Here is a 13,331-nt window from a genome sequence, read left to right on the forward strand (position 1 = left end):
TTCAAACCTAGTATCTTAAGTCACTATTTATCAAGTGTGAAAAAACACTGTGTAAATGTGGATGGGATTCTATATTTCGGTATAGTAAACTCCAATTGAGAGACAACTTAAGTTGTCAAAATTCCATACCAGATTCAAAACTTCCTAGTGTCCCAGTCTTCCTAATGTGATCAGAGTAAAGGTAAAATGATACATACCAAGCAGGTAAGCATCATAAACAATTTATTGCAAAAATAAAGTCTTTATTTGATGAGTTATCACTTAAGTCTGTTGACTATTTAGATATTACCAATAGTTGTTTCATTGCTCACAAGGCTATTCATAACTGCTGGACAAGTTATTAAATCATATCAAACTACTTTTATTTATGACATCATATCACATTACAGTAGCTCTTTATCTAGGGACCACATTTTTTATTTTCTTTGTGAAAGAAGTGGCATTGTAAGCTGTGCTTACAATCCTTTAAATTGCAAGATACATAAAACATGCACTCTTTAAAGCTGACATTTCTGCAGATTTAAGGTAAACATAAACATTATTACATTTTCAAAGAAATATTACAGACAGGCCACAATTTGAGAAATCCTCACCTTTTTGTATTTATGTGGATATGTGCATCTTTCTATAGTTCCCTGTGTTGCTCCACGATTAACATTGCCTAATCGTTCCTCCAAGTGAATCAGCTCCTATAAAATTATCAAGGAATATACAGTGTAAGAACTGACTAAATATTACTTTTATTCTAACTTATTGCAGAATGACAAACGCTCAATTCCCAACTTTTTCAAATACAGGCAAAGCAAAAAAAGAGTATGTTGTGTAGGAAAAGTGATGGGTTTCTGTAGAAAAACCCACACAACACTGCCTGGTATTTTAAGTTATAGGGAAAAACTATTTTACTACTAAAAAAATTAGAAAATGTTTCTCAGCTAGGCATGGTTATCAGTATGTTCACACATACTTGTGTGACTAATGATGAAAATGCAATTAAAATGCACTACGTAAATATCTGCTTTCTAACAGTCATTAAGGCTTAGAAGAAAAAAAAGTTGCTTAAGTTGAAATACAATGACTGATTTCTTTTTCTCCAGCAATGAGTTTATTAGAACCATGAGATGTCACTGAAGATGTTTTCAGTAGACTAGGTCATTAACTCTCTGCATCTGATACCTTTTATTTTCCCTGGGTTTTTTTTCTTCCCTCAGTTTCAATTCCTGCACTACATAACAAACAGGACAGCACTGTTTAAGTTGCCAAGTTTCACCCTCACTAGGAGGATCCTGGCACAGTTATTTAGAGACAACACTACCTTTTACCAACATATCATGTGAATACTACATCCTACTAACTGGGGTGGTGGGCAGAGCAAGATGTACTGTCAGTTAATAACCACCTAAGCCTACATTGTCCAAGGCACCTTTTATTGACTGACTTTTCTATATGCTTTTATCCCAGTTCATGATAGTGAGGTCATTCTATAAATAAAGGGTATTTTCTTTATGACTCTTTTACAACTATATATAGAACTAGCTCTACCATATACCCTCCCCATATTCCCTCATGACACATTTTGACATATTATCTAGTTTTATTCTATTACAAACCTCAAAATTGCCCCTGAAAGGGCCTCTGAATGATGTTCCATCCAATCCTGATGAAATGTAACGGATGTGAGGGTAGCCCGCCATGTCTGGTACCTATTCAAACAGCAGACGTTAAGTTAAACCTATTCAGAACAGTTTCAGTATTTTACTGTTCACTTTGTAAAATTTAAGATCCTTTTGCTTTTACTGAATCACTTATTATTTATACTCCTCAGCTTGAGCATACAATTCCAACTGACAGCATAACACAACACCACTCTGAGCTCTCCAAACAGAACCAGAAGCAAAACAGAAGTGAGACTAGATCCTCTATTATAATCTCTCCACATGTGCATTATGTATTGCTTGGTCTCACTTCCCAGGTCTCAAAAATCTCAACCTACTTTGTATAAACCGCCATAAATATCTACCTATTTTTGTAAGCAAAACACCTAAAAGCTGCAAATGAAGTTACGAAAAGGACTTGCTATAGATTCTCAAATATAAGTTTTTGGTACTGCAGAAAAAACAAGGCTAATACTCAGTCTGGAAAAAAACAGCCAATATCCTTATCTTATCCAAAACAACTCAACATCTTCAGACACTCTTCAAATTTAAAGGCAGATAAAAAAAGTAACACTCAAAACTCGCATCTAAAGTCACAGGCAACTCTACATACACTCTACATTCAAGCATCCACTGACTTCCTTGCACATTAAGATACAGGCAGTGAACAAAATACCAGTGTCCAGTGATATACCCTACAGGCACTTCAAGCACCAGCACTTTTCATACAGGAAAGCAGAAAGGAAGTTAATATACCAAGGACCACCCTCACAGCAGGGCTTCTGTGTTCCATTTTTACCCCCGCGAGATGAGTGAATAATAGTATTACTTTTTGTTAGAAACATACCAGCAGCAATTTTTAATGAACAGGTGAAAAAAACCCAAAATGATCAGCAAATTCAGTTTACTTATTCATGTAGTGTGCACTGATATGAGGACTGTAAGCATCAATTCATTTGGAAATAACGTTAAGTACTATCTTCCTTTCTGTGCTATCAGCTGGTAACGTCTCTGCTGCTGTATATGACAGCTCAATATTCATCTCATAAGGCTGTCAACAAGTCAGACATCCCAGATATTATTCATGAAGTCAGATATTCATGTGTGGCTTTTCTTATTTCCAGCAGACACTTCTAAGCTTAACCTATATAAAGGTATAAAACTGAATTAATGCATTGTGAGAAAGCATAGGCCTAGACAAAGTTACTCACATAACATAACAGACCAATAAACTAGCTTTCTATTTTTCAAATCCAGTCTGGTAACTAAAAGCTGACAGCGATAGAAAAAGATTTCTCTGCCCTAAAGAATTTTTTTTTTTTTAAAAGAAAAACAGAATATGATTATTTTAAAGTAGTTTACATGGTGCTTCCTAAATGATGACCATGTAGTGCCAATATAAAGCCACAAATACAGCCACAATATTAGTATTAGAATTTTACAAATCAGAGTAATAGAAACTGAAGATTTATCTTTCAGAGTATTTCCAGAATCCTAACACAGGGGGTGCCTCTCTCATAAGCAGCCTAAATATCTGTTGGTCTGGTACTAATGAGAGCTGGATATGGGAAACAAGCAAGACAGGATGACTGCTGCAAACTCCAACAGTGTATCAATTTAAAGATCTAAGTTGTTATGCAATACGCAGAGTGTATTTACAGAGATTATATACTAATACATGAATTCAATATGATTGCAAATATAGAATTTTATATCACAAGATACATATATTCATCTGCATACCTAAACATTTCATGTAAGTAACATCTTTTCACAACATAAACTGCAGCTGTAACAAAGGAATTTGGGAGAGTGCAATAAAAATATGAGAATTTGTAAAAACTACATTGTAAGAAATCTGGCTTCGATAATGGGTGATTTATGATCCATTATGCATTTAAGCATGTAATTCTACTTTGTCTTCCAAGTACAGAAAACGCATTTAAAGAACTAAGTCACTCATCCACACTATGAACAGCTTTGTTGTCCCAGGTTTTTACTAGGCATAGACCTGTTTGGCATCATTTGGAAGTTTCCATTGCCTGTTACTACATTGTGAACCGATTGCCTCCACTCAGAGGAAAGGAAACTCCTGTCAAAACCTAACCTAAGTCTGTTTTTTTGATTCACCAGGATTTGAAAACAGCTGTTGGAAAACAATGCATCTGATCGTGCAGACAATGCATCATTACAGGAGCTGTAAAGTCACAGGTGTATTGCTGTAATGCAATAATTACAGTTCCAATTGCCTCAAAAGTCAGAGTTTACCAACTGCAGTGGCGTGCACCCAGACAGGTCTCCCATTTGGAACAAATTCTGCTGCTGAAGACTATCTATTTAAGAAACGTACTAAAATTAATTTTAACACTACAAAACCAACCAAGAATTTCTCAGAGTACATACCACAACAAACTACTGAGCTTAGACAACAAAAATATTGGGTGGGACAATACATTTTCATGCTAATAAAGGGGCCTTCATACTATCCTGATGGGGAATGGCGTAACACCTCTACAAAATCATCTGAACATATGTACAGGCTCTTTTAAAATACTGTGAGAGCACAGCTTACATTTCTGGCCAAGTAAAACACTGTATTTTGAAAAAACATCTCTCTAAGAAAAAAAATAGCTTTTTTACGCCTGCAGAATAAGCAGTCTGCTAACATTGCAACATTTTAACTAATTACATTTGTGACTACAAACTGGAGGGAAGATGGGCAAGAGAGAACCATCAATAATGCCCAGCTAAGAACAGTCTAACTAAAATCCCTTTGACAGTTAGCATCAAGCTTCAAATGCAAAGAGAAGATTTCATCTCTGTTGAAACAGGTTCACACACAAATGGAAGTGTGTTTTCAGGAAGTTTTCATATTGACCATAAGAAAAAAGGAAAAGCTTAAAGCTAATGAAGAAACTAAAAAGTTAAAAGTAATGCCAGTCTGCACTAAGTGCTTGTATATATTGTTTTGGATACAGTCAAATTATAATATATACTTTAAAGCAATATACTCTGGACCTGCAAATTCCAGTACAAGTTTGCCAAGAACTGTTTTGTTTCCTGTAGAACAAGTATCATCTGCTTCTGGTTTTGCACTTTCTGTTGACACTTCCCACTACCACAAAAATTTGCAGCAACTAAAAAATTCAAGGCTAAGTCTGAACCATTTACAACACAAACATTCTGAAACAGTTTTAAACAGCTAACCTGCAGGAAAGATTTTTCTTCCTTGCTACCTTCTTTCAAACAGTTTCCATCCTTCCAGTATCTTTTTGCCTGTCAGTTGCCACAGTCAGTGAAGAATTCTTCCATTGTATGGTACTACCTATCTTGTCCATCCCAATCTTTTATTCAATGGTTCACATTAAGTATGACCTTCATACATATTAAAACAAATCCCAGCAATAAGCTTATCCAGTTAACTGCTTAGGTCCACATTAATACTCAAAAAGAAGTAAAGCTTAACAATTAATATCTTGATAAGCCAAATTCAAACAAGGAAAAGTTGCAGTTTTCACAGAGGGACACTGTGCAAAGGAACAAGTAATGCGTGCGGTGTAGCTAAAACCCAACTGTATCTGTGTCTGAGGGGAACATAAAATGAGCACTCTTCAAAAGTCTATATTCCACAAAAAACTGAAGAACAGTAATTCATGTGTATATTAAGAAAAAAGTAGCAGCTTCATTACAAAAGTCCATTTTCTTATTTGAAAAACGCAGTTAAATTCGATGCAGCTAATCAAGGCTATTTTAAACCTTAAGTTCACCTTGAATTACTATAGCTACATTAAATTACAGCCTTAAGCTAAGTGTTCAGATATTTTACAGGAAGTTTGTTAGCTTTTTTTGAACGGAACAGTTGCATCTCTTAGAGCTGTGATACCTGTATGACTACACAGAGTGATATCATTCTGACCAGCACACATCTATCATAATGTACTGGGATCTACTGGCCTATACCTCCAAATCTCTCCCAATTTTTACAACTAAGTGTAAAGATGGCCTCAACCACTCTGAGTCATTCAGCAGTTAAAGGAACAAAACAGTAAGGCTCTGAAATAGAAGAAAAAGGGGGGACAGCATATGAAAGCTGGATGTATAACACCTGAGAGAGGTTAAGTTACCATAAGTAACTTTTTTTCTTTCTTTGAAATTATGATCCAGTGATCTCCCTCTGACTGGCAAGCTGCAGTCCAGGTTCACAAATAAATTAAGGAGTCTTCTCAAGGCTTGCATCAACCCTTTAGAGTATTACACCACAGCTAGCAAACTCTGAAGTCCAGATAATTCTCCCCTCCAGTGAAATTCACAATCAACAAGACACTATTCAAAAAGGCAGAAGAAGCTGGAGTCAAGAGACTGGAACAGCATATCCCAGGAAATTCTTTGATTAATGGGTAGCTCAAACAATTTGAGAGGCATGTAAGATAGCCTCCATTATTTAAGATATATTTTATAAAACAGAAACTAAAAAAAAACCCCCCAAAACACAAAACCCACAAAAAACCACCTACCAACAAATCCCACTACTATGCATAATATGATCTGAAAACTGTACCTCTGACAGGTTTGCATGTTTTAAAAACAACAAATGAATAGAATATTCTATTGGTGGCAGGTTTGTTGCTTAAGTTTTAAATAGCCAAAATCCCAGATCAGTTGTAGTTAGTTTTCACCTAAACAAGAGTCAAAGTACACTAAGTTAAGAGGCATAAAGGGAACACGGCTCACTTCAGGTCTATATTCCATTTAAAATTTAGTTATCAGTTTAGAGCTGAAGAATTCTGGTTTTGTTCTTTGATTATGAAGAGGAGATGGAAAGGGGGAGAAACAAGACCTTCTAGTTTTAACCTTCCACCCCACCCTCCATTAAATGACAAAAAGGAACAAATCCAATTCAGAAAAATAACCCTTCCTTTAACAGAGCGGATTTAAAATATAAAGCACTGGGGTTTTTTTTAAGTGTCCTAGTAACAAACTCATATTCAGGGCAAGTTCCTGTTTCAAAGCTGAACTAAATTACAATTTCTAAATGAATGTCTGCAGACTTTTGAAACTTTACAGCAAATAATAGATTATACTCCATTTTTCTAATCCCTTTTGTATTTTTTGAAGCCTGAAAAATGTTAGAAATATTCTAATCTTTGCAGTTACAAAAATTAAGTGATTTTACAGCTAAACATAGCATTCTGGTCATTCAGGTAAATGGGTAACATATGGAAAACATGAGACACAGGGGAGCTGGCAATATAGAGAAGGGGACCCTTTCAGGGTGTCCTCAGGCCAAATTTAAAAACACCTTCTGGAGATTTCTTTTTGGACTTTTCCCATTCCAGATTTCATTACAAACTAGGGTGCCTTTTCTTTCCTGTAGGGTGCCTTCTTTCCTGAAGCAACAGAAGAAAAGGAATTCTGCTTGGATATGCGTTACAGCCATAAGTGTGGTTTGGCTAGTCAGAATTATGGCTAGTATATAGTTCATTATGAAAAAGTCACATTCCTTTTAATATCCATCTCAGCTTATTAAATTACAGAAATTCCCATCCTGTCCACACAGATGTGATAACTGGTGCTGGGCCCTCTGAGTCAAAAAGCCTTTCATAAACAGTGCCAAAAGAGCAGCCAAAGTCACTCAGAGTAAACAGAAATTGAATTGGCATCTAACAACAAGCACTGGCATCAGAGAAGAACAGAGGAACAGATAAAGCCTCTGTCTCCTGTGTCCTTCTCATCTGACGTTTCATTAGTTACGCCATGCATTGATCTTCAGTTGATTCTTCCTAAAAATGTTGTTCAAGTTTGCAGAATGGATATTTGTCCGGAATGGAATCAATCATAAAAATCACTTTGACAGAAGATCTTTCCTCAGCACATCCATGGCATTAAAGCAGTAACGATGGGAACACAAACTACTCTAAGCCAGGGTCACACTTAACAAAGTAATTGTGTTAAATCAAGGAGGCAAGCAGCCTAATCCTTGTCTACACAGATACGAAGCAAGCTCTTTTTAACTGCTTTTGATCTAGGATTCCTCCTGAAGGAACATTTAAACAGGTGAAAGTTTCAACCAAGCTAATAGAAAAGGAGATTTTGTTTTCCCCCCCCTTTATCTGGACTGTCAAAGCTGCTGAACGCTAATTATCTCCCCCAACATATCTTTATCATTTTGTCTCCCTGAGGATTAAAACTGCAGTCTACATTCCAGCACTGACTAGATGAAGATTAGGTTATCTGCATCCAAATAAAATCTGAAATTGATTTATGACAGTACTAGTGTCATTAAAGCCCAAATAATCCAATATGCCCTTTATGGTCTGGCAGTAGTTTGAAGGGGTGTGCTGATTTTGGCTGGGATAGAGTTAATTTTCTTCATAGTAGCTACTGTGGGGCTATGTTTTGGATTTGTGCTGAAAACAGTTTTGATAATGCCGAGATGTTTTCATTACTGCTGAGCAGTGCTTACACAGAGTCAAGGCCTTTTCTGCTTCTCGCACCACCCCACCAGTGAGTACGCCTGGGGTGCACAAGAAGTTGGGAGGAGACACAGCCAGGACAGCTGACCCCACCTGACCAAAGGGATACTCCATACCATATGCAATCGTGCTCAGTATATAAAGCTGGGGGAAGAACAAAGAAGGGAGGACATCCAGAGTGATGGCGTTTGTCTTCCCAAGTAACCGTTGGGCATGATGGAGCCCTGCTGTCCTGGAGATGGCTGAACACCTGCCTGCCCATGGGAAGTGGTGAATGAATTCCTTGTTTTGTGTGCGTGGCTTTTGCTTTACCTATTAAACTTGTCTTTATCTCAGCCCACAGGTTTTCTCACTTTTATTTTTTTTCTGATTCTGTCCCCCATCTCACTGTGAAGGAGATGAGTGAGCAGCTGCGTGGTGCTTAGCTGCCGGCTGCAGTTAAACCACGACAAGGGGTTTTAGCACTCCAGAACAGACGGAAAAAATGCACACGGCCTATGGGGCAGCATGCTGTTTCAGAAAGTGGATTCAACACAAATGAATTTTTTAGTCGAGCTACTGCATGAGTTGCTTTAAAAGACACCCCCCCCCAAATAAATGGAGAACATCAACATTTGATGACATCTGCATCAAGAATACAACTAATGAGCCTTGTAAATTGCTATTTAGTATCCTCTTACTCAGTGAAAGAAGAAAGCACTCCTCATAACATTAACCACTTAGCAGAGGGACTCTAATCACAGTTCAGCCTCTCCTCCCCTGTCCCTATTTCTAAAGTTACAATGAAAAAACCAAGGTGACAGCTGCAATTAATCCGTTGCTCTTTAATAAAAACTAAAATGGCACTTTTGTTTAATATCCAGTTAAGTTTGTTAGATGAAAAACTTCACTGACTACTTGCTCTATATTCAAAATCAATTTTGCTGACAGATCTGCTGTACTCTCACATACATGCAAATGAAGAAAATTTTGGCTTTCATTATTGCCATAGAAGGGGTAGAATCATCAAAAGGCATTTGTAACACTTTGAACTCATTGTACATATAACTTTTAGCAGTGCTCTAACCTGTCTTTATGTTCTTCTAGGGCATGTAATCTGAATACACTTCAAATTAGTCAGAGACTCAGAACACTACTTCAAAGTCGTAACACTGGATCTGATGACAGCAAGGTTCAAAAGAGATCCCAAACATTTGAGGAAGTACTGCTTACAGCAGTCTATACACTGTAAAACATGCTGTCAGTACAGTGTGTGCAAAAACCTCAAAATACAAACAACTTCAATTCCATTTCATCCAGAGATTCATGAATTACTGTTATGAGGATTAGATATCCCTACAGAAACACATGCACAAGTTTCTGTAGAATTAAAAAGCACTATTTCATCTGACACTTTTATCAATTAGTAACAGCAGTTACTGAGCAGAAGGGCAAGACTCCCTGAAGTATTTTATCACACATTCAGGAAATACTTCTGAAGAGTCTCTATCACAGCTTTCTTCCATTCTATTGCTAAAAAGAAGATGAAGAGTGGGGTCCCAACTACCTACTTGTGTAACATTTTAGTTATAGGAATACGCCTATGGAAGTTAAGATACAGTTAAAAGTTTCTCATCACTCTGTAATACAAGGATCAGCTGAACTCTGAAGTTTCTCGAAACTTCACAGCAATCATGAAAATAATTCCCATAATCGACTTATTAGCCCTGACAGAAAATGAGATAAAATAGGCACACGTTTAACTTGCTGCCTCCTAATGCAACTGCAGTTCCCTGAACTATTAGGAGGGCCCTTTCTCATTGAGAATCTGAAGCAGCTGATGTGATCTGTTACAGTACAACACATGAAACAAATGTGAGAGAGGCAAGCCATTTTCCATCCACTTGAAACAACATACACCTAACTGAAGAAGAATGCAGAAAATCTTCATTTGAATAGATGATACACAGGAGATAAGGTTATGCAGCAAGAATCTTGTTGGCTACACTAGAATACCAAATTCTACAGACTGCTCTATAAAGTCTGTGGTAAGTATGCAAGCTGTGCACCAATGAATTACCAACCCTGATATATCAGGGGAAGTACTTAAGGATTATTATCATGTTTGCTAGTTAAATAGCAAGAAACAAGCAATGTTAAGACCAGACTATGAAGAGATAGCTGTTACAGTATTGTTTGTAAATTTACAGTTCAATCCCTAGATGTCAATTCTGGCTACAAACAGAGGAATTTTGGATGGACAAGACTTGCAGGTTGCTTTTTAATTACAATTTTAGCATCCATTTACAGATAAGCCCACAATTTTGATTAGATTATCTAGCTTCAAAAGGGTTAAATAATATGGGTTAGCCACACAAAATACCACATAGAAACACTAATACTCCATTAAATTAAATCTGTGTCTCTGAATTTTCATTAAACAAAATTAAGAATATTTTAAATAAACCTACAAACATTCTTTCAAAAACAATACTCTGTAAAAGTCAGAGAGTTATGCTAATTTTCCTTGGTTTTCTACTGTAGATTAAGAAAAAGTTATGTGTAACAAGGGACTAGATTACCCTCATACTTCCTGTTGTTTATAACACTTCATGCTACGAAATTATATACTTTATCAAACAGAATTAGGTTGATGAACACCAAATATTATTTGAAAGCAACCAAATCTCTAGATGGAATTCTGGCTGTGCTGTACACACACCTTAAAAATAAAGCACCAGTGCTAATCCTCATGCACTGGGTGGAAAATTGGTACCTTTAACAATCCAAAACTCATTAAAGAAGAATCTGAACTTTAAAAATCAGATGCAGAGGGTCAATGCATTGCAATGCAAGTGACAATTTAATTCAAATATGTTTCATTTTACAAGAGCTGAAGTTAGAAATGTTAGTGTCCTATACTGTTTTCTCTTATTAGACATGAGCCTGTTCTAGCTCCCTATCTGGGAGTAACACACAGAAACACTGGAGTATTTTCTTCTTCAGTTGAACCACTAACTTTTGCAGTGATGTATACATGTCCAATTAAATGCAGTAAACCTTAAAATAATTTCCGTGACAAACAAAATAATTACAATGACCAATGATCATCATTTGTCATAAGCTATCTCCTTACCATTAAAGGAAGAGCCCCTATTTGCAAGTGATGAAGTCGAGGAGGTGCATGGTAGTGGGCCAAGTGAGGATGCAAGGGCCCTGGAGGGTAAGTAGCTGCAGTCACACCAGCTTCAATTCCCAGTTCCCTGTCACATGAATGAAAGTACATTACAGTAAAGGTACATCTTGAATCCTAGATACAATTCCACTGCTTTGGAAAGCATACAACACAGCACAGCTACCATAACAGTTTTACATAAGAATTTTTTTTAAACTTACTTAAACTTCGCTAAAGAATCATCTTAATCCTACCGTAACTAAAAGTTGTTTTTAAATCAGCTGTGAAGATTTAGTATGATAAATCAGTAGTGACAGCTCCACATTTACTGTGCCCAGGAATATTACCGGTGTGGAGTCTTCTCTGTAGCTCATGCTGTGGGAACAGCAGCTGTCATGCATGCACCTCTTCCCTAATGGTCAAAAGTATCTTTTTTTAATAATAAATATATTGTGGAACTTAAATGTAGCCTTCGTGAGTGGGCCTCATGCAATTTTAAATAAGTTCAGACAAAGAGGAGAGAGAATTAGTTTGTAACTCAAATCCAAACCTGTATTTTACAAAGAACATGAATATAAGAATAGTCTTCAGTAATGTTTTACTTGCCTATTTTAAAATCAATTCTTGAAATAACTACCTAGAGTAACACTCAATTCCATTTTAAAAGCAATGCATAAAACCCCCTAGAAATATATTTAAGATACTGAGTACTCAAAGCAATATTTCAAAGCCATATCAACATCTACATATTTTAAACTACAGGTGCATGCAGCACTTTTAAAAATCACAGCCAGCATTGCCAGCACTGTGATCAGCAGCACATTACTGTCTTTTGACCCGAGTCCCAGAAAATTAAAATAGTATCTGATTACTAACCAGGCAGATCTCTCTGGAGCTTGTCGAGGATGGGAAGACATTGTCTGAGGCACATGAATGTGATGCCCATGACCATAATTGGGATGCATTCTGTGAGGATGCGGAGGAGGCCGCTCATGAGCACGTCTGAACAACGTAAAACAGCAACAGTTAATTTCACATACTTGCTAGTATCAAGAAAGTAACATCCATAATCAAAACGTTACCAACTGAATTACTGGAATGCGTTTAAAATGAAAAAATAAAACTCCCCATACAGTATTTTAATTTCAACTTTAGATGTAAGTTAGAAAATAATTATAATATGGATTTTATATTGAAAGACAAAGCCAGCTTCAGCTATTGTGATCACCCTTCACTTGGCAGGTGTGACTACAGAAGGACTGACAAAATGTTTAATCCTACCTCAAACTGCAGGTAGGAAAGCAAAGGCCACATGACAGTCATGTTGAGATTCAGAGTCATTCACAGCTATGCTGCAGTTTATTTCTAGTAAAACTATACCAGCAAAAGTAACTAGGGGAAACTTAATACACTAATCAGAGGACATTTTCCTTGAAACATGTTTGCATCATAGCTCAATTAACAAGAGCACACAGTCTTTTCCATGCTAGCTGGTATAGAACTACAGTTTTGGAAAAAATCTTAAAATAACCCTGCTGGCTGACTTCTGTTACTTTGCCACTTCCCAGTCACAGAAACAAATGGATTGGGATTTTTATTTGCATTGCTTTCAATGCATAAAGTTTGTTGGGTTTTTTTTTAATTCAACTGAGAAACTTGGATTTTGCCAAAAGCATTACCCTGTCTTCAGATTCAGTACCACCTTAAACTACCTGACAAAGTAGACTACACATTTTGTAAATTTACATGTGTAGAGAAGTAAAAAGTTACTTAACAGCACACTATTCTAACCACTGTAAATTGACACTTCTCCAGAGAAATCTGTCAAGCTTGTATAAATTATTTTAGAAGTATTACTTTTCTGCAGTGGTACAGACCAACATGGGAACAGACCTACCAGCAGAACCTACTCCTAGTTTCACCTCCCTTCAGTTTATCAAATAACTATGGGGAAAAATCTGGAAGAACATATTTAAAAAAACCCAAAACATAGCAAAACAACTTCCCTAGTTCCATAAAAATTGAATGTCATGTAGGCCCATTTCTCCTAAA

At 36.6% G+C, this 13,331-nt stretch overlaps 1 protein-coding gene across 7 annotated transcripts in view; it reads right to left on the minus strand.

The window, feature by feature from the left end:
* The window catches only part of RNF111 (ring finger protein 111), a 65,283-nt gene that overhangs the window by 2,748 nt on the left and 49,204 nt on the right, over positions 1-13,331 (minus strand). For 5 of the 7 annotated variants that reach the window (XM_030013637.2, XM_030013639.2, XM_030013635.2 and 2 more), the window contains 4 exons: positions 12,156-12,281; positions 11,241-11,367; positions 1,608-1,700; positions 594-689 (listed from right to left, as the gene is read on the minus strand). In XM_030013637.2, the coding sequence (XP_029869497.1) occupies positions 594-689; positions 1,608-1,700; positions 11,241-11,367; positions 12,156-12,281 (442 nt within the window). The remainder of the gene's footprint in view (positions 1-593; positions 690-1,607; positions 1,701-11,240; positions 11,368-12,155; positions 12,282-13,331) is intronic. The other 2 variants (XM_030013638.2, XM_030013636.2) reach the window with 1 other exon arrangement.

The sequence above is a fragment of the Aquila chrysaetos genome, chromosome 5 (genome assembly GCF_900496995.4).
Source record: "Aquila chrysaetos chrysaetos chromosome 5, bAquChr1.4, whole genome shotgun sequence".
NCBI classification, from domain to species: Eukaryota; Metazoa; Chordata; class Aves; order Accipitriformes; family Accipitridae; genus Aquila; species Aquila chrysaetos.